Source organism: Manis javanica, chromosome 17 (assembly GCF_040802235.1).
Source record: "Manis javanica isolate MJ-LG chromosome 17, MJ_LKY, whole genome shotgun sequence".
Classification (NCBI taxonomy): domain Eukaryota; kingdom Metazoa; phylum Chordata; class Mammalia; order Pholidota; family Manidae; genus Manis; species Manis javanica.
Genome location: NC_133172.1, coordinates 1242894 through 1263419, shown reverse-complemented (window position 1 = coordinate 1263419; position 20526 = coordinate 1242894). Strand labels below are relative to the sequence as shown.

General features: G+C 53.9%; 2 protein-coding genes across 3 annotated transcripts in view; both read left to right on the top strand.

The window, feature by feature from the left end:
- The first annotated feature begins 1597 nt into the window (after positions 1-1597).
- Positions 1598-3627, top strand: LOC140847205 (uncharacterized). Of its 2 annotated transcripts, none has more exons than XM_073226787.1 (2): positions 1598-2433; positions 3393-3627. In XM_073226787.1, the coding sequence occupies exon 1, from the start codon at positions 1628-1630 to the stop codon at positions 2258-2260; it is 633 nt and encodes a 210-aa protein (XP_073082888.1). In that variant the 5' UTR covers positions 1598-1627; the 3' UTR covers positions 2261-2433; positions 3393-3627. The 2 variants fall into 2 exon arrangements, with proteins under 2 accessions (XP_073082888.1, XP_073082887.1); XM_073226786.1 differs by having other exon boundaries at positions 1598-2511; positions 3451-3627.
- Positions 3628-3748: 121 nt separating this feature from the next.
- The window catches only part of LOC108405467 (zinc finger protein 550), a 35856-nt gene continuing 19078 nt past the window's right edge, over positions 3749-20526 (top strand). The window contains 5 exon segments of the mRNA XM_073226796.1: positions 3749-4464; positions 7307-7367; positions 7370-7432; positions 9462-9560; positions 12784-14424. Coding sequence (XP_073082897.1) covers positions 4438-4464; positions 7307-7367; positions 7370-7432; positions 9462-9560; positions 12784-13787 — 1254 coding nt within the window. The 5' untranslated portion in view covers positions 3749-4437 and the 3' untranslated portion in view covers positions 13788-14424.

Below are 20526 nucleotides of genomic sequence, written 5' to 3'. Positions count from 1 at the left end.
AATCGGACTCAAATACACGCCCGCACATGTTCAAAGCAGCATTAATCAGAACGCCCAAAAAGTGGAAACAGCCAAGTGTCTGTCAACAGATGAATAGAAAAGCAGTATGTGGCGTGCCCAATCACCAGACTGTTATTCAGCCATAAGAAGCAATAAGCTCTCACGTGTATCACAGATGGATGGACCTTGAAAGATTGTGCTAAGAGGTGCAAGCCAGACACAGAAGAATAGATGTGGTAGGGTCCCACTTGTAAGAAATAGGGGGAATAAGCAAACCCATAAAGACAGGCAGTAGGTCGGAAGCTGCTAGGGGCTGGAGTGAGGGGCACATGGGGAGTTACTGACTAATGATTACACAGTTTATCTTTGCGTTCCTAAATAGTTTTGCAAATAGATAGTGGGGGTAGACGGACAACATTGCAGATTTATCTAATGCTACTGAATTGTACACTTGAAAATTATAAAGGTGACAAATACAATATTATATAAAATTTTACTCATATATATATACATATATACACACACACACACCAAAAATACCCAAACTGACAGGTTTCCCCAGATTTCGAAACTCAAAGCTATTTCAAAATGTCGTGAATTTTTCCACTGATGTAGCTAAAACAATGTAATATTTCCAGAAACACAAAAATATTCAACGCATTCTTATTAGGATTGTGATTTCCAGGACCTAACTACTCACCTTTACATAGAATAATAAACTTATATCAAGACTGAAAATTATTAGACTGTTAAATATTAACACATGAGAGAAATGATTAAATATCCTGGGGAGAACAGTCTTATGGTCACAATCAAGTTAGGAAAAATATTTTCTTCGTCTGGCACGTAAACAAAGGCGAGATACGTCAGCCTTCCTGCAAATGAGCAGGAAGGGGCTGAACGCTGGGAAGCCCGTAGACAAAGGCTTCGAGGTGCCCGCCAGCCGCCGGCCTGGAGCAGCAGAGCGGGTCATCCGCTCGGACGACAGAAGGACAGTGAGGGGGAGGAGGGGGGTGCTCGCAGTATCGCGGGGGCACGATAATTTCCCGAACTCAAGTCATTCTCCTCCTGGAAGGTTCTCCCCGTCTTTAAACGCTATTCTTTCTACCTTAAAGCAGCTTTGAGGGTTCAGCTGTTCTGTGCACTTCCACGTACGCACAGCCCGGGGCTGAACCTGAGGCTGGAATCCCTGCGTGGACCCCAAAGGTCGTGGGATACGGGCACGGAAGCAGCCTTCGCAGTCTGCACGGGGACACCAGGGTGTCGGCTGAGAGCAGCGGTGCGACGGCGGGGCGAGGCGCGCCCAGGGACGAGAGCGCACGTGTGGGGCGCCTGGAACGGACTCAGGTGGTGCAGGGGGCACAGCGCGGCGGTACCAGAACCCGAGCGCCAGGGGGGCGCCCCTCCCTGAAGAGCCGGATCGGGCTGTGGACGCCCCAGCGAGGCCTCATCGAGGGGTAGCAGGGCGCCCTCGGGGTGCTTTTCCATCGGACCATCAAGCCCGTAATCTGACGAATGCGCCGGCTCCCACGGCTCCCCTTTTAACGAAGGGCGTGGATCGTTCCTGTCCTCCGCGAGCCGACTGGCTTCGGGACAGCAGAGCCTCTGAGATCCGCGGCAGCGGGTGATGGGGGACAGCGCGGCATGGGCGCCGCGGAGAGGAAGGAGGCCGTGCTGGGCCCACAGGTCCCTGGGCTCCGAGGGCCTCGGCACCTCGACGGGGCCTCCATGGCCGCGCCGCGGGGCTGAATCCTTAGCCGCGGCCCCCGAGTCCGCACTGCCCTCCACCGGCGAGGAGCCGTGCCACGCCTCTCCCCCGGGGCCCCAGGCGTACCCCCGCCAGGACCCACTGCGCCCCGAGGGCCAACTCTGCGCCCACGACATCCAGGTCCTCCCGTCCCACCGCCCGCGCCCACCCCAGGGCTCGGTGCCGCCGGAGGATCCCCTTGTGCGGCGGGGCTGCCGGCCTGAGTCCCGGGGCTGGAGGGCCCCGGCGCCGGCCCCTTACCGCACCCCTGCGGGACAGCCTCTGGGCTCCGGCTTCCTGTCATATGTGCGCCCCGCGGAGAAGGCTGGGAACTACCTTACCCATAATGCAAAGGGCCCGAGGCAGCGACCAATAGGCACCCACGACAGGGCGATTGGGCGTTCGGACCCGAGGGCCGGCAGGGACGCCCCGCGCCGGAGGCTGTGGTTCTGGAGGCTCTGCGCCCTGACGCGGAACGAGTCCGTGATGAACGCGGCGCCCGACCCCATGTGACGACGGCTGGGAGGCGATCGGGGAGGGGTCGTCGCACCGCACAGCGGCCGGTCTGAGCGTCAGCGGCGGCGGGTAGCGGGCGTGCCCGGGTCTCGTCACGTGCAGCCGGCACTTGGGACCCCGCCGCGCCCACAGAGTCCGACGGCGGCGTCCGGCTGAGGGACCCGGCTCGGGTGAGGCTCCCTCGGCGCCCTTACCCCGTGTGCCCTGCCCAGACCCTAAGGCCCCGAGTGCGGGGCGCCTGCTCACGTGTATCCAGCCCCGATCCCAGTGTCCAGAGCAGCGGGGCGGCCAGTGGTGGGCCCCCGTATCTGACAGCCGTTGTGACGAGGAGTGGAAGTGTTACAGGCAGAAGGACAGTTTGGGAAGTCAGAGGCGCGACCGGCCCGGAGCCACTGCTTCTGGAATAGCGAGGCGAGGCTATTAAGTTTTTAACTTCATTCTCAGGACATCGGGAGCCCGTTTGAAGCTGTTTAACATGCTTGGCACTCCCCCCACCACCATGTTTCCTCTACACTGGATATAAATTAATGAGATGGATGATTGAGGTCTGGTCCTGGTGGATAAGTGTGTGATAGGGACACACCTGGAAACCCACCCAGTGTGGTAGCGTTTTGCTAGCACACTGCAAACCACCCTGGCATCTCAGGCATTTCAGTTGCCGTGTGTTGTCCATGTCTCCAGCAGAGTAGGAGAGGGTATTTTGGTGTGTGGTAGTGTCACTGCAGCACAACCTGTGAGACTGTCATGCGAAACTGACACCTCACCACAGCCTGGACACGTGTGTATGCTCCATCCAGAACAGAAAAAACTGACATGAGACACCCAAGCAACACATGCAAAACACCCAGGACCTGTGCTGCAGGACGATCTGTATATCACAGCAGTTGTGGCCACACAAACACACCAATAGTGCACAGAGATTTGTGAGAAAGACGTGACATAGGGATTCCCCAGGGCCTTGTGTGTCAGTCACACACACAGACACACAGAGTGAATATACAAACTGTCAGTGGCCAGCCCATATCTGAAAACACAACTTTGACCCAGAAGTTCTGCAGCAGTCAACGCACAATGGGCAGGACCTGGTGAATAAGCATTGATTTCCATGAAGTTCCCTCCCCACCCCCAGCTCCCAACTTAAGACCAGCTGGAGAAAGCCGAATATGCTTCCTTAACTGATCCTGCAGGATTGCCTCACTGCTTGTTTTCTGCCTCCAGCGGTCCCTGGTAAGGGCCTCCACCAGCGCATTCCTGAGGCGCTCCTTGTTTTCATAATAAATTTTCCACTCCCCTGTCTGACAAATGCAAGCGACAGTGACTGACTCTTGCTGTGGCAAGGTCTGAATAAATACCTTATAGCCCTTGCTTGTACTCATTTCTGGTCTTCATTTATTTCCATCACACACACGCAATCACACAGTCTTCCTGTAGTGGATGTGGCAATGCAGACAGCATGGCTTGGAGAGAATAATCCTCCCCATCACTCCGCAGCGCCCAGGGAGAGGGAGGACCTCTAGGCAAGTCTGGCCTTTACTGGGAATCAGGGGAGGTACACAGGCCCTGGGCATTGGATGTCACTGGGTCACAGGCGAGGAAAGAAGGTGAACTTGTGTCAGGGGCCAGCCTTTCCACACCGGTGCACCTGGTCACCTGAGAGGCGCTCACAGGTTTTAAAAGAAAATTTTAAAACTCACAATACAGTGTGCCCACTTGTTCCATTGGGATCATCTGAAATAACAAGATGCAGAAAACACAACCGGGAAATTTGGGTGCTTCCCCTGGAGAGTGTCCCTTGCCTCTCCTTCCCTGGGGCCTCCCCACACCTTTGTCAGCTCTTTCCTGGCCTCCAGACCTTTATCTCCTACAAGGGGGAGCGCTCCCCAGCCTGGCCAGACGCAGGAGAGAAACTACATTACCCGGTGTGCACCGAGAGGGCGACATCACAGGAAAGGGGGCGTTCCGGTCCCGTTGGTAGAGGCGGGATTTCCGGCGTCGCCAGGCGGAAGCGTTACGGCGTGGGGCGCGATTCCTCCACAGTGGCGCTGAGTTCTCGGCTGCCGGTCGTTCGGAGCAGGGCGGAACGGCGGGGAGGCCCCACCTGCGCCTCCGCGGGTTCTGGGTGGGGTCGCTGAGCCCCCGGGCGCCCCCGTGCGGCCCCGCTCGCCACAGGTCTGATGGCGGCGCCCTTGGACCCGGCGCAGGTGAGTGGACGGTCCCCGCGCCTCCCGCTCTCGGACCCCCAGCGTCGCGGCCCCGCCGCCCGGACGTGCGGGAGGACGGTGACCTTCGACCCTTCGCCTTACCTTCTCCCGGCCGTTTCTCGGAGCGCCAGGATGGGGTCACCTCGGCTCCGGGTGCGGAATCCAGGTCAGGGGTCCCGTGGGGGAGGGCCCCGTTCCTGACGGCCGGCGGGATTCTGTGTGGAGGGGCGAGGTGTGTGGCCCCAGGGCCCCCCGAACACAACGCCGTGCGCGCGGGGCGGTCCTCAGGGAGGAGGCCCAGGGTTCGCCGACATCACTGGGGTCCGGCTGCGCCCCTTGCCGAGGCCGCGGCAACTCAGACGGGGCGCCCAAGCCCTGCCTCGCACCGTCGGCTGTGGCTGTGGCTCAGCCGCCACTCCAGCTCCTGGTCCGTGGAAGCCTGCCGGGCGCTCGTCTCGCCCATGCCTGCTTTCTACTACCAGCAAACGCGCCCATTTCAAATCGAGGGCAGGGGCGGAGGGGGCGAGGATGCGCGCGTGCAGGCGCTGTGAGGTCTGTGGGCTGAGAGGTCTGACCCCCACCCGCACCCCAGCCCCAGGGTCCACAGCAAAACCTCGGATTTCTGTAACCCGACTCCTGTTTTGATCCTTCTTCAGCGTCCAGGTGTCAGGACTGCGCCGGGGCCCAAGGAGGAAAATCCCCTCCCACTGCATTTTACCGCCTCGGGTGATTTTTAGGGATTATTTAGCGCAGCGGATTAAAATCTTGCCACAGTTGAGAAACTGACAAAAATGCTTCCTTGCTGTACATAGATCTCCTCTCTTTTTTACATTTAGGAAGGAAAACCCAGTAAGATGTATCAGACTTGTGTAAATGAGCGTGTGTAAAAAGGGCGGACAGTTTTTGCTTTAATTTTCTGACGGAAAATTTGTGTGACTCTACATAGTATGTACACAGACACGGATATATATATTCATTTACTGAATCAGCAAGTGGGACCTGGTTTATTTATATTGCAAATAAAATTTTCTCTCTGTAAGTCTCCCTGCTGCTCTGGGCTGCTGTTTTCTTTGGTATAAAATAGGAATGTTGACATTTTAATTCAGTACAGCAATACGAATTCCTTTGTCCTAGTCTGGGGAACTGGGAAGGATGCACGGTTGATGTGTGTCGGCGGGTGTCCAGCAAGGTGTGGGAAGGGCTGGCATGGACACGCCCCTGGACCTGTGCTGAGCTTCGGGGCTCACCCCGGCGGCAGGCTGCTCCTCGGGGCTCCCTGCCCTCCTTCCTGTACACACTTAAATGCTGGCGGCCGAGAGGCAGGAGTAGCGTTTTTGAGTTGCTGCTATGCTAGGACGGCAAAGGCAGCAGGGCAGGCTGGGAGCCAAGGCCGCCGGGGCGTCTGACTCTCAGATCCCCAATGACAGCAGTGAGTCTGTGTTGTTTAAGACATGCAGTTATATTTGAAAAGGAAGAGCATTCAGATGGTCGGTGATGACGGTGTGCAGGAGTGTGGTGTCCTTTGGGACACGAACGCGCAGGAGGCCCTGGGTCACGCCCCGGCAGTCACCCCGGTCAGCCTTACCAGCCCTGTTCATCGTCAGGGCTTGTCACATCGGTTAACATCGCAGCCGCATGGCCCCCTCCTCTGTTTACTGCAGTCTCGGCCCAGTGTGCTGTCCCGACAGTAGCCTCCCCTGTCACCACATCTGCAGTGGGCCACAATCTCTTTCGTCTCCTTGCTCTATTTTCTTGTTTTTGTCATCTCTGGGGCCCCCTTGCTGGTTTAGGATCTGTTTCCAGCCCCGGATCACAAGCGCCTGTTGTCCCTCTGTGCTGAGACCGGGGACAGCCTGGGCCCGTGAAAGGCCCTCGGTGAACAGCTGAGTGACTGAGCGGGGCACCCGTCAGGGGCCCCCCACTGGGCCTGCGCTGCTGTCCTCCACCGCTTGCTCACCCAGCCCCGCCGCCCGCTCGTCAGGCTTTCCCTTGGGCCTTCCCGTCGTCCGGTGCCCTGTCCCCAGGTCTCACCACATCCTTCCTGTGCATAGGTGTCCCCTCGTAGGTGCCCCTGACCCCCACCTTCCATTCTTCTGGCAACTCTTGGCCATCTTTCCTTGGGTTGTTCAGATACCATCTCTTCTCCTTAAAATTGGGATTGTGGGTGACTTTCTAGAGCTGCCTGAGCCCAGGTGCAGTTGATGATGGCATTAACCTCGTGCACTGTGGGAGGATTGGTGAAACAGAGTACACCGAATGCTCGTGGGCCTGGGGCTCCAGGGTCTGCCACGTGAACTTTTTCTCTTCCTGGTTAAGTGACGGTTCTGGGGTGGCTGCAGAAATCAAGCCTTAGAGAAATGACGTGATGTCCTCCCCTCGGCCACACAGCTGGGAAGTGGCAGACTCAGGAGTCTTGATTCTGTCCCTGGGCATCTTAACTGCAGAGCTGGGCATGTGCAGTCCATTCCCCGGCGTGTGAGCCCTCAGCTGGCTGGTACGCGGGGTCCAGGACCGTTTGCCTGCTGCTCCTGCTCTCGTTGTTGGGACCATCACGGCCATATCCCCGTCCCTCTGATGTCAAAGAACACTCACCATCTCCCCCCAATCCTCGTGGGGACACACTGCACCATCTCCAGTGGCTTCCCCAAGGGAGGTTTTGCTCTTAGCCACAGTTGCATTATGTCCAAAGGCTGCGTCCTCCCCTTCAGGCCCAGCACGGAGCTTGGCCTCGGTGATCGGGGCCTGGGCCTGGGTCTCTGCACCTTCAGCAGTGACTGAGTGACAGGCTCTGATCCTATCCAACAGCACAAGGCAACACCACTTACTCCGTTTGACTTTCCAGGTGTCCGTGACCTTCGAGGATGTGGTCGTGACCTTTTCCCGGGAGGAGTGGGGGCAGCTGGGCCGACCCAGAGGACCCTGTACCAGGAGGTGATGCTGGAGACGTGTGGGCTCCTGGCGTCCCTGGGTAAGGGATCGCCTCACACCCCTGTGCGGGACCCCTGGTTCCTGGCTGTCAGGATCGGAGGAGCCACCTGCCCTTCCCCGGAGCCCATAGTTTCCTGGTCCCTTTTCCTCCTGCCTGGTCACCCTTTGTGTGTGTCGGGTATCAGTGGGATTGAGACAGTGTCCCTCTGAACAGAAGGCCTCACCCCAGGGCCCAGCACGCTGCAACCTCAGTCTGAATCCTTATTCCAGATACCACAGGGGGGAAGCTGGCCCTGCCTGGTCGTGTCATGTGTACCACAGTCCTGGAGCAGGGTCGTGGGCTAAGGGCCGCTCTCGAGACGGTGAGTCATGCCTGCTCCACATGGTATTTGTCACCGATGTCACCTGAACAGCAGGGTCAGGGAAAACTGCCCTGGTGTCTTGTCGTCATCACCACAGGATTCCTGAGGCTTGGGCCACGATCCTTGCCAGGGCAGGAGTCAGAAGCCCGCAGGAATGTCGGAGCCACATGTGGTGCCCCAATAAGCCAGTCCTTTTACGTGCTCGGTCTGGGATGCTGATCGTCAAGAGAACGTCTCGGATCACTGCATAGGACTCCGTGCTCCTTCCTTTTGACCAGTTCCTCTCGTCGCGGTGGGCACGGCCTCCAGCTCCCAGCCCTGGGCAGTGTGCATGAGCTTGCTGGGACTTTAATGGTGTTTTTTTTTCTTTCATTGTTGTGTTTTAACAGTAACCTTCCATTTGTCAGAACTGAAAGTGACTTTTCTCTTTTACGAAAGCAAAACAGGGCTTCCTTTTAGAATAAAATTTTAAGAAAAAAGGTGACTTGGGTCAAGGAGAAGCCATCAGTAACGGTGGCTCATGCCGTATGCTGTGCACACCCATGAGCCTGAGTTTAGTGGGGAAGGTAGGTGTCCATTCTTAGATGAATTGTGATGAGTTGTCGAAAGAAAACTAAAGGGGCTTCAGGTTAAAGCCGGTCATGAGTGCTTCAAAAAAGGCATCTCAGGGAAGGACGTTGGAGCTGGGAACTCGAAGGCTGTGAGCCAGCGGGGAGGGGGCTTCCAGGAGGAGGAATCAGCCCCAGGAAAGACCCTGAGTGACAGGGACCGAAGAATGCCTGTCGCACTCTGCCTGCCTCCGCTCCCTGAGCCCAGTGCTGGGCAGGTGACAGGCAGAGCGCGGGGACTGTGACTGACACTTGTCTGAACAAACCCTCGGCTGTGGAGCAGAACCGGCCAGAGGAGAGGTTGGTAGGCCCTGCTGCCCCCATCACCGGACTTGTCCCCAGAACCCTCCCGCCTCCGCTGAGACGAATGCGGCTGCGTGGAAGAGAAAACCGACTGGAACTGGCTTCCCCGAAGGAAATTCTCCGCCTCACCTCAGAGAGGCCCAAGTGGGGCCAGCGGGCGGAGCAGCGCGGGTTCGTCACCAGCCGCGGGAAGGTCCTCTGGGCCAGGCGTCTGCCTGCTCCTCGGGCTGCAGGGGCTGCGGGCTGCCCCGCACTTCGGTGAAGGCTTCCCCCGCAGAGCGCCCAGCCCGCCTCTGCCCCCCTTCTGGTGATCAGGGCTGCCACTTCCCTGGTGCTGACTGGCCTCCACCGGGAGTTGTCTGTCCTCAGGGAGACTTCCCGAATGCCGAGGCCTCACCTTCAATCCGAGACCTTCTGTTTCTGCCCGTGGAGACTGAAATCAGGCATCCCCAGGTGTTCCTGAAGCGCAGGGCGTTTGAAACCAGCCACGTGGATCAATTACAGAACTTCCGGAAGGAGGCGCCCCCCACCCCGGGGTCCCAGGGCCGCGTGTGAGCGTCGTGCACGCCCCGTGCGCTCTGGCTCCCACCGATGACCTTCAGGGGCAGTGGTGGGTCGGCAGGCAGTGCCACCTGCTACCTCACGTGAGGTCCAAGAGTGGGGTTTGGGCGCTTGGTTTGTGGGTCACAAATGAACGTTTTCTTTACTTTGGGAGCAGTTCTGACACCCTAGACAGGATGGAAGGGTTTCATTGATTTCATCAAAATACCCATGTTGTTTTTTTCTCCATAAATATGGCATCCGATTCCCAAACCTGAGCTGACCCACCTGCTGGAGCGTGGGCAGCAGCTGTGGCCAGTGAGGAGGGACCTCCTCGCCCGAAGCACCTCCCCAGGTACAAGCCAGCAGCTGGTCGGGTGGGGCCGTGGCAGCCGCCAGCCTGCGAGCAGAGAGACGCTGAGCTCCTGGGGCTTCTGGCTGCTCCTCTGTCATGTCCAGGGATGCACATCCGCTGATCACCATTGTTTAGAGACCTGGGCACCTTCTAATGTCAGCGTGTAGCTTTCGGGTTGCTCTGGAACCATCCGGCTGGTGGGGGGACGCGTGCAGTTGCACATGATGTGAACTTGACTCCACGTGTTCCATGACAGGATCTAGGCATTCGGCCACCCCTGGGGCCTCAGGCCTGGGGAATGTGGCTTAGGTCTGTGCCCAGGGAAAGAGCCCGTGGGCCTGGTCTTCAGCGCAGCTTGCTGAATTCCGCCTACGGTCAGAGTCAGTGACACAGTCTCTGTGTGATGGGGTCATTGGCAGTTGTAATGCCGTAACGCAGCAGGCTGCTTAGGACAGTGCCTGGCCAGTAGGAAGGGCTCACAACGTTCGCTCTTGGTGTGTCCACGTAATTACGTCCATCCTTAGTGACAGTGACATCACCTGTTTCTTTCTGGACTCAGGAAAGGGGCCTTCCTTGTCCTTGGTATTTTCATGTTTCCTGTCGTGTGACCCCCCACTCTTTCCCACCTTCACCGTCCATCCGTCCTGTTTGTCCATAAGACACGCAGTAGCTGCCCCTTGCCCTGTATCTTCCTGCCCCTCTTGCCCTGACAAACACCACGATGCTTGGCCTCTCCAGCCACAGGTGTGCCTCTGAGTGAGCCGTCTGGGGAGTCGCAGGTGCCCCTCTCCATGCCCTTCAGGCTTTTCAGCCAGCGCACGTCCATCTTTGGCCAGCATCCCCACCCCAGCCATCTGTCCCACATGCCACCCCCGTCTTCTTCATCCCACAGCTCACTTCGCTGTCCAGGGCACCAAGCTCCTTGACCATGTATGCTCCTCCCCCAACTCAGTTCATAGAACGTCCTGCCACCCCAGCCAGTTAGGAGGCAGGACACCCCATAGGCAGCAGCACCTCAGTGTCTCCGTCTCCGTCCCACCCCCGTCCGCATACCCCTGGTCCTGCCCATCAGATGCTGTGTCTCCGGAGCCTGCCTCGCCCGCCACCCTGAGGAGCTCCACCAGCACCTGGCCCGGCTCTCGCTGTCGTTTGCATGGATGATGCCGGAGCCTCCCACCCTGCCTGCCCACATCTCCGTGCCCCTGTGCAGCTCGGTACCCTGCACCAGCCGCTGCACCCACTCCGACCTGGTCTAAGTCATCACGGCTTCCTCAGTCACTGCCGACTCAGCACAGAATCAGCATCACGTTAAAAACGAACGCTGCGTGCCTCTGCTGCTTGCTCCCGAGCCTGTGCTGGCCCATCTGTGCCCCGCAGCTGTGGCTTCCCTTTTCCTCTGAGGAACACGTCTTCCCCCTGACCTCTTGTCCTGTTTCCCCCACTGGCCCCGCATGGCGCCTCTGTCTTCTCTGGGAACCTGCTTCTTCACTTTCCTCCGACTCGTGTATCCATCTTCTCTCTCCACATAGGCTCACGTCACTTATGCTTGGGGAAAAGTAAAATGGGTCCTGGGCCTTTAGATCCACAGCAGCCCAGCACGAACGTCCCCTCCACTCATGAAGCCACGTTTCTTGAAAGAGTTGCCTCATTTTTAAAAAATCCATGTGCACTTGACTTACGGTGTTTTTGTTAAAATCTCCTTAATTTTTTTCACACTGGAAGTATATTATAACGTGCACAAACCTTAAGGGTCCTGCTCAAATTTTTGCACATGTATTAGTTGAAGTGCCCTCCAGCGCAGTCAGCCTTTAGGGTACTTCCAGGGCCCTGGCAGGCTCCTGGTGCCCCTGCCTGTCAGCTGCTCGTCCTGCAGTGCTGGCCACCATGTTCACTATCACTGTGAGGTGGTTTTGTTGTTGTTTTTGTGTTGGGGGCGGTGGTGCTTCAAACACCAGAAATTTATTTCTCGCAGATCTGGAGGCTAGAAGTAAGGTGTCAGCAGGTCGGTTCGTGCTGAGGCCGCTTCCCCCTGGGCTTGTAGAACAGATGGCCTTTCCGTGTCGGGGCCATTGCTGTCGCCTGCTCGCCCAGTGCAGCAGCTCAGGGCTCTCCGGGAAGTCGGAGCCAGCCGCCCGTGTGACACTGAGGAAGGGGCCCACACGATCGTGAGGGCGGAACTGCTTGACGTCCACAGGCAGGTCGTACGCCGGAGGAGTTGCTGTTGCAGCCTGAGTCTGCGGCCAGAGCTCCTTCCCTCCAGGGATGTGAGTCTTTTCCTTTAAGGTCCTCAGTTGCTTGGCGGAGGCGCACTCACCTTGTGAAGGACTGTCTGCTTTTCTCATTCTGCCAGTTCACCAAAAAATAAATCATAGCAACGTCTGGAGTGATGTCTGACCAAACAGCACAGTAGCCTAGCCGAGCTGACAAAAAAAACTAACCCTCGCAAACAAGGATGGTGACCCACAATTCACTAAACACACGTCAAGAACCCTGCTGAGCGCTTTATGGGCATTTTCTCCTTTAACCCTCACAGCACCCTGAGAAACCAAGTGTCCTCCTTTCTCATATGTGGAAATGGTGACTTTAGAAATAAAGAAACCCACCCGAGCTCAGCGCACTGGACAGGCAGAGCAAGGCCGTGGTTTTTGCCCCTGCCCTCTGGCTTCCCCTTGCCCAGGCCGCCCCCAGAGCCACAGCTCACCTCTTTTTCCCACTCAGCCCCATGTGTCCCTGCCCTTCCTCCTCCATTCTCCCCAGGTGTGGCCGCACCTTCAGCGTCAGCTCCCTCCCCTCGTGACCCCAGCCCCTGCCAGGGCTGTGCCGTCCCCTCCCCTCCTGTCGGCACCGACTCTCCATAACCCTCGTCCCCTGGGACGTTGCCTCTTTTCCCCCAGCCTCGTCGGCTGCTCCTTCTTTCTGCCCTCATCGTGTTCTTGGGGCAGATGCCCCCAGACAGGGAAGTCAGAATTCCCCTCCCTGCCCTGCTAGGGGCCGAGAGCGTCTGTACTCCGGCTCCTCTGTCCCGTGGTCCACCTGCCCTCTGACTTTCCCTGGAATGGTTTCAAGCATGAAACGACCGTAGAAGTGACAGGAAAGCTGGGTTGTAAAGATGGACCCAGCAGATGTCAGAGACGCTGTTTTCACCCTATTCCCCACTGCAGTGTGGACTGTTTCTTCCCTGTGCATCACTGAAAGCCCCCTTTTTATATCGGATTCTTTTCAGGTGACAGAGCACAACTTGGGACCAGAGACTTGCAGGTTTTGTCTGAGGGAGGCTTGCTGCCCGGGAGCCTGGAGCCAGGATCTGCAGGGGGCTCCTGTTTGGGGCAGGCTGGGGATCAGGAAGGGCTTGTGGAGGTGCAGAAGGGGGAGCCGAGGCCTGGGACAGACGTCCGCAAGGAGGCCTCCCCTGGGGAAGTGAGGCCCGAGGACGGCAGCTCAGGGGCAGGTGACTGTCTGTACTCCAGGGTATCACAGGACAGAGTCTCACAGGGAAGCGACCTCCGGGAATGTGACCCAGGAGGACAGGGAAAAGGCACCGGGATTCATGGCGCGAGCAACGTCTACAAGTGCAGGCAGTGTGGGCGAGGCTTTACCAGGAAGTGGTACCTTGCCCGGCACCAGCGGGTGCACACCGGAATGAAGCCTTACGCGTGCGATGTGTGTGGGAAAGCCTTCAGCCAGAGCTCCACGCTCACGCGGCACTGCCTCATCCACTCGGGGGACAAGCCCTACCGGTGCCCTGAGTGCGGGAAGGCCTTCAGGCGCAGGTCCTACCTGGCCCAGCATGAGCCAGTTCACACCGGGGAGAAGCCCTATGCGTGCGGCCATTGCGGCAAGGCCTTCAGCCACCGCTCCACGTTCATCCGGCATAACAGGACCCACAGCGGAGAAAAGCCCTTTGAGTGCGCACAGTGTGGGAAGTCGTTCGGTGACCGAGCGCATCTGCTGCAGCACTCCGTCACCCACACGGGGGAGAAGCCCTGCGAGTGCAGCCAGTGCGGCAAGGCCTTCCGGTGCAGCTCCGAACTGGCGCAGCACCAGCGCACGCACACCGGGGAGCGGCCCTACACGTGCGGCCAGTGCGGCAAGGCCTTCCACCGGAGCACCTATCTCACGCAGCATGCTGTCGTCCACACGGCTGAGGCGCCGCACCAGTGCCCAGCGTGCGGGAAGGCCTTCAAGCGCCGATCCCACCTCCTTCAGCACCAGCGGGCCCACCCCTGAGCGAGCCGTGAGCGTGGAGGGCCTCGCCTGCTCTTCCCACAGTGAGGGGAGACCTGGTCAGTGCAAGAAAGCTGCAGAGCTTCATCACTGGCTCTTAGAACACAAATCATCCTGTCGGAGAGAAGCTTCTTCCCAGCCCCGGCTTCCCATCGCAGGGCTCATCCTGGGACGTGCGGAAGGCGCGTCCCCAGTGGGCCCACCTCATGCACGTCACAGAGCCTTTGGGGAAGCAACTCAGAGTGCAGCGACTCAGAACAGTCCTCGGCCAGAAGGAAGACCTTACCTGCCACCCATGTATCCATAACGAGGAGGAACTGCATAATTGTCACTGCTGAGACCTGTGACAGATCACCACCTCTGTCACCTAAGGAATCATTGTAGTTGGACCAACTCAGGTCTTACTGTACCTGTGAGAAGGTGCGCAAGAGACAGTGACTCCTGCTTCCTGGTGAAAGCCTTCAGCCACAGGGCTCCCGCTTGCTTTACACTCAGAAAGGCACCTCAGCCTTATTTTCAAGAGAAAAGTGGAGGAGGAGGAAGGGATGGAGATAGGACTATAAATGGGAAAAAAAATGCCTGCACAACCTCAGGTTTTCGTGCCACATGGATTATTTTCTAGTGGGGAGATGTCTGACAGGTAAGTGGCTCTCAGCCCTCTGTTCATTTGTTTACGTGTTCCCTGATGTCCTGTGTTGGGGAACTTGGGCAGTGAGGGCAGCCCAATGAACACTGTTGGAAGCCTTTGTCCCAAACATGTCCACCCGTAAGGAGCGTAGTCTGTGAGAAATGTGAGGCGTGACAGGGGATACGTGGACTTACAGGGAATCAGAATACTGAAAATGACATCACGTGACACTCACCTTCCATAGCTAAGGAGAGAAGGCCCACAGGGAGGTAGCCTCATTGGAGATGTACTCGCCTTAACACTTAAATTTTTATACTCTGTTCACGTGGTTTTAAATACCCAATGTTCGTTCTTAATTCCATTCTACTTGTTCTATTTTCCCGTGGCAGTATGGTGATCACCTTGTATGTGCAGGGCCCCCTCAGGTGGGTCCCGCCTCTTTCCTCTGACTGGAGTTTCTCGGGTTCTTTAATCCTGTGCAGAGGACTCCCCTCAGCAGTTGTCAAGGCATTGAATCATAGTCGAAACCAGGAAAACTACATGCACAGCTGAAGTAAATGCATGATAAACTACGAAAGACAAATGTGGAACAGGATTCACATTGTCTGATCTTATAAATGGTTGTGTGAAGTTGTGTTACAAATAAAGAATCTGTATATTTACGCATGGGGTCAAGTTTGTGTGGGCTTTACAGTCGCCACCACGGACTTACTCCCTTGGTGCTGGCGTTGGATGCGGTCATTTGAAATTCATGCTGTGCGATTTTCTTTTGAGACTAATTTTTAAGCTGTACAAGATAATCAGTGAGAACTCAGGTTTAAAAATTAATTGCATAGAAAGCTATCATTTCCTGACTTGGAGTCTTGCTCTGAGACTGTTAAGGCTACACACCCGTGTCACATCTTCAGGGTGGGCATGCACCTAATTTTTTTTAGTTTTCAGGATGGTGTGCATCCTTTTCTGTTCTTTTGGAAAGAGAATTCACTGAGGAGTTGGCTCCTCCATCCTGTCTGGAGGGTGCGTGGTGTCTATGTCCTGTAGCTGTGGCTGGGCCACTGGGTCCAAGAGAGTTGGAGAAACCCCTCTGGAAACAGCTTGGGTCTCATCAAAGTGTTCTTCCCATGCCTGGGACCTGGGCCCCAGTTTGTCCCAACTGAAGGGACAGGATTTCCATTGGATGAAGGGAACACTAGGGTTTGTTCCCTCAACTTTCAGTTCTTTCCTTACAGTCTTCACTCACGTGATCGGTGCAGAGTCACACTATGTTCTCGCTGCTGTGATTGCGTGATGTCAGGAGACCTCCATCCTTGTCCTACATGACCGCTCACCGGGTGGTGGGGCACCTGGGTGACAGACATGAGTCCTGCCCTTGTGCAGGGAGGGAGCCTACCATCTAGGTGAACAGTACACTGAATCTGAAAAGGGAAGGAAGCTGAGCATGGGGCTTAGCTGGACTCTTAATCACCTTTTCCACTGATTATGTCTCTTTTCCATACTTGACAGCACTTAGGGAACTTGAACCTGAAGGGAAGGTAGTGAATTAGTGAAGATAGGACAGGCAACAGAATGCAGAAATGGGTAAGAAAGTTAAGGTGACATTCAGTGCTCCAAGAAATGATTTTATGTGTGTCTGGCACTTTGCTAGGTATTTGAGATGAACATGCACAAAACATCAAAATGACTTTGTTCTCAAAAAACTTACATTCTGGGTGAGGGGAACAGTCAGAAGTGTTCCTAACTTAGTAAGTTGCATAGTATGTTAGAAGGTGACAGGCTTTATAGAAAAGAGAACAGAGCAGGAGCAGGGTGTGGGTGAGGAGACACACGGGTAGGGATGTTACGTGAGCAGGCGGTCCACGTCAGGATGGATGGATGGCACCACTCTGACACGCTTTAGTTCTTCCTGTCTAATGCATATATGTGTATTATTTTTTTTCTTGCCACCACACAAAATTGTCCCTATGGAGTAATGCTGAGGACAGGAGAGATACCAATTATTTTTCTGTGTCCCTTATCTTGGGGGCAGTATTTATTAATAGACCCTATGTATGGCATGTGTTATAGAACTCTTTAGTAGATTTGTATTTAGATGTTTAGGAAAAACTCATTGTGAACTTAAGACAATAGGAAGAAAATTACTGAATGTACAGCATTAAGATTGAGTATTAATTGAAAAAAAGGTAAGCTTTCATCTGGCACATTAGAGTGTTTTAGGAAATAAACATACTGGATCTAATTTTTTTTTTTTTAATGACAGATCCTCTTAGTAAAAATATCCTGGTGGCTTTTTCCAATGTGGGGTAGGACAAATCATCACCACATGTAGCACAGACCAGAAGGCATTTGATTTCATAAATTTGAAGTAGTGAAATTAGAAATTTACCACAAACAAATTAAAATGAAACCTAAAGAAAATATTTAAATACAGAATATATAAAAGAGGAAACTACCAATAACCTCTTGGTACTGATATTAATCAGGTTAGCAACGAAAAATATGCTCATAATGTATAGGAACAGATTATATTTATTTAAAAGAAAGAAAACTCAGCATGCTTGTCTCACTAATGACCAAAAATGGCAAATGAAAATGATTGCCTATTATGTCTAACTATTAAATATTGATTTGCTCAGACTTTATTTTGGATCAAATTCTTTTTTGTGGCCTAGTATGTGGTCTATTCTGGAGAATGTTCCATGCGCACTTGAGAAGAATGTGTATCCTGTTGCTTTTGGATGTAGAGTTCTGTAGATGTCTATTAGGTCCATCTGTTCTAGTGTGTTGTTCAATGCCTCTGTGTCCTTACTTATTTTCTGTCTGGTGGATCTGTCCTTTGGGGTGAGTGGTGTGTTGAAGTCTCCCAAAATGAATGCATTGCATTCTATTTCCTCCTTTAATTCTATTACTATTTGTTTCACATATGCTGGTGCTCCTGTATTGGGTGCATATATATTTATAATGGTTACATCCTCTGGTTGGACTGAGCCCTTTATCATTATGTAATGTCCTTCTTTATCTCTTGTTACTTTCTTTGTTTTGAAGTCTATTTTGTCTGATACTAGTATTGTAACACCTGCTTTTTTCTCTCTGTTGTTTGCATGAAAAATCTTTTTCCATCCCTTGACTTTTACTCTGTGCCTGTCTTTGGGTTTGAGGTGAGTCTCTTGTAAGCACCATATAGATGGGTCTTGCTTTTTTATCCATTCTATTACTCTGTGTCTTTTGATTGGTGCATTCAGTCCATTTACATTTAAGGTGATTATTGAAAGATATTTACTTATTCCCATTGCAGGCTTTAGATTCTTGGTTACCAATGGTTCAAGGTTAGCTTCTTTACTATCTTACTGTCTAACTTAACTCACTTATTGAGCTATTATATACACAGTCTGATGATTATTTCTCTCCCTTCTTATTCCTCCTCCTCCATTCTTCATATGTTGGGTGTTTTGTTCTGTGCTCTTTTTAGGGGTGTTCCCATCTAAAGCAGTCCCTCTAAAATACCCTGTAGAGGTGGTTTGTGGGAGGCAAATTCCCTCCACTTTTGCTTGTCTGGGAATTGTTTAATCCCTCCTTCATATTTAAATGATAATCATGCTGGATACAGTATCCTTGGTTCAAGGCCCTTCTGTTTCATTGCATTAAATATATCATGCCATTCTCTTCTGGCCTGTAAGGTTTCCGTTGAGAAGTCTGCTGATAGCCTGGTGGGTTTTCCTTTGTAGGTGACCTTTTTTTCTCTCTGTCGCTGCCTTTAATACTCTGTCCTTGTCCTTGATCTTTGCCATTTTAATTATTATGTGTCTTGGTGTTGTCCTCTTTGGGTCCCTTCTGTTGGGAGTTCTGTGTATTTACGTGGTCTGTTCGATTATTTCCTCTCCCAGGTTGGTGAAGTTTTCAGCAATAATTTCTTCAAAGACACTTTCTATCCCTTTTTCTCTCTCTTCTTTTTGTGGTACCCCTATAATGTGGATATTGTTCCTTTTGGATTGGTTACACAGTTCTCTTAATATTCTTTCATTCCTGGAGATCCTTTTATCTCTCTCTGCATCAGCTTCTATGTGTTCCTGTTCTATGGTTTATATTCCATCAATGGCCTCTTGCATCTTATCCATTCTGTTCATAAATCCTTCCAGAGATTGTTTCATTTCTGTAATCTCAGGACATCATCTTTTAGTTCTTGTATATTTCTCTGCAGCTCCGCCAGCATGTTTATGATTTTCATTTTGAATTCTTTTTCAGGAAGACTGGTTAGGTCTACCTCCTTCTCAGGGGTTGTGATTTTGGTCTGTATCAAATTATTCTGCCTTTTCATGGCGATAAAGATAGTTTGCAGAGCTGGTGCAAGTGACGGCTGGGAGAACGTCCCTTCTTGTTGGTTTGTGGCTTTCCTCTACTAGGAGTACAGCGACCTCTAGTGGCTTGTGCTGAACAGCTGTGCACAGATAGGGCTTCTGATTCTTGCCCGGCCGCTATGGAGTTTAGCTCCGCGGTTGCTGTTGGCGTGGCCTGCCTCGGGCTGCTACTCTGATACGGCGCAGCCACGTCAGAGGGGAAACGGCCAGGGGGTTGTTTATCTCCATGAGGGGCCTCTGAGCTGCCTTGCCTCCCAGGGCATTAGGGTGCCCAGAGTTCCCTGGGATTCCCAGCAGCTGGGCTAAGTGTCCCGGGATGCTTCTGTCTAGCGGTGGGGTCTCTGTCCCTTTAAGACTTTCAAAAAGCACTCGCTTTGCTTTGTTCCAGGGTTGCCAGTTATGGGGACGCACTCACACGTCTTACTGTCCTGTTTCCCTGGTTTCCAGCACCCCACGCATGCACTGTGTCTGCGCTCTGGTGCAGATGGCTACAGCTGGGTGTTTAGCAGTCCTGGGCTCCCTCTCACTCCCCGCTCCAACTCCTCTCCTCCTGCTGGGGGCTGGGGTGAGGGGCGATCGGGTCCCACTGGGCCATGGCTTGTATCTTACCTGCTTCGTGAGGTGCTGGGTTCTTGCAGGTGTGGATGTAGTCTGGCTGTTGTTCTGTGTCTTCTGGTCTCTCCTTTAGGAATAGTTGTATTTGTTGTATTTTCAAAAATATATGTGGTTTTGGGAGGAGATTTCCACTGCTCTATTCACACCAGCATCTTGGCTCCTAGCCCTAGGTCACCATTTTTTTTTGCATGCACAGGAGCAACGTCATTCTGGAATCTTCCTGTCTGAACACCACACTCTGTGGACAGGTTCTTTTTTGTCTTCAGAAAACACCTTTGCCCCCCATCTCCACCTGCAGGGTATCCTACCACCAAACAAGAATGGAGCTCCATGCTGAAGCCCAGACAAAGGTGGCAGAGGGTGCAGGGAGGCTTCTCCCAGGGTGCCCACCTGGGTGCATGACCAAGAGCCAGTCAGTGGGGGCCACTGCAGCCCACACTCCAGGAGGGCACTGCTGCCTCTCAGGTTCCATGGGCACTTCTGGGACTTCCCCACAGACACCAGTTTTAGTGGACGGCCCTGCCACCCAAGGGGCTGAGGAGGCTGGAACCAAGTTTGTACAACACTGCAGTACCTTTGTCCCTGAGTCGTGCCCCTGCCTCATTGCCCCTGTCTCTCCAGCATCCCCACCCCCCTCCCCGGCTCCAGCCCTCCCGTCATCTCTTGTCTGCGTGATGCTGACATGCCCTGGGCTCTGCCCAGCTGGGGCTCCTGCACCAGTGGCCCAGCCACTCACCTGATTCCAAGCGTCACCATGCTCCTGGCCTCCGTGGTCTCAGCCAGCGACCGGACTCTCACTGCAGAAGCGGAGGCCTGTTTCTCAGGTCCCTCAAGCCAGGCTTCTTACTTTTTTTAAATCTAATGGGTAAAGAAGAGTATCTCACTGTAGTTTTGTCTTGCAGCCCTTCATTGCCAAGGAAGTTGAGCAACTCTTCATTTGTTTAGTCGCCGCATGTGTCTCTTATTAACATCAGTTCATTATTTTTTTCCCATTTTTCTTTTAAATTGGTTAATTTCTCTTTTTGATTTGTCAGATTTCTTTTGTAAATTCCTGATACTAAAAATCTCTTACCTCTTATATGTGCTGTAGTTGTATTCTACCAGAATGTAGCTTGTCTTCCTTTCCTTGAAGTATGTTATGATTAAA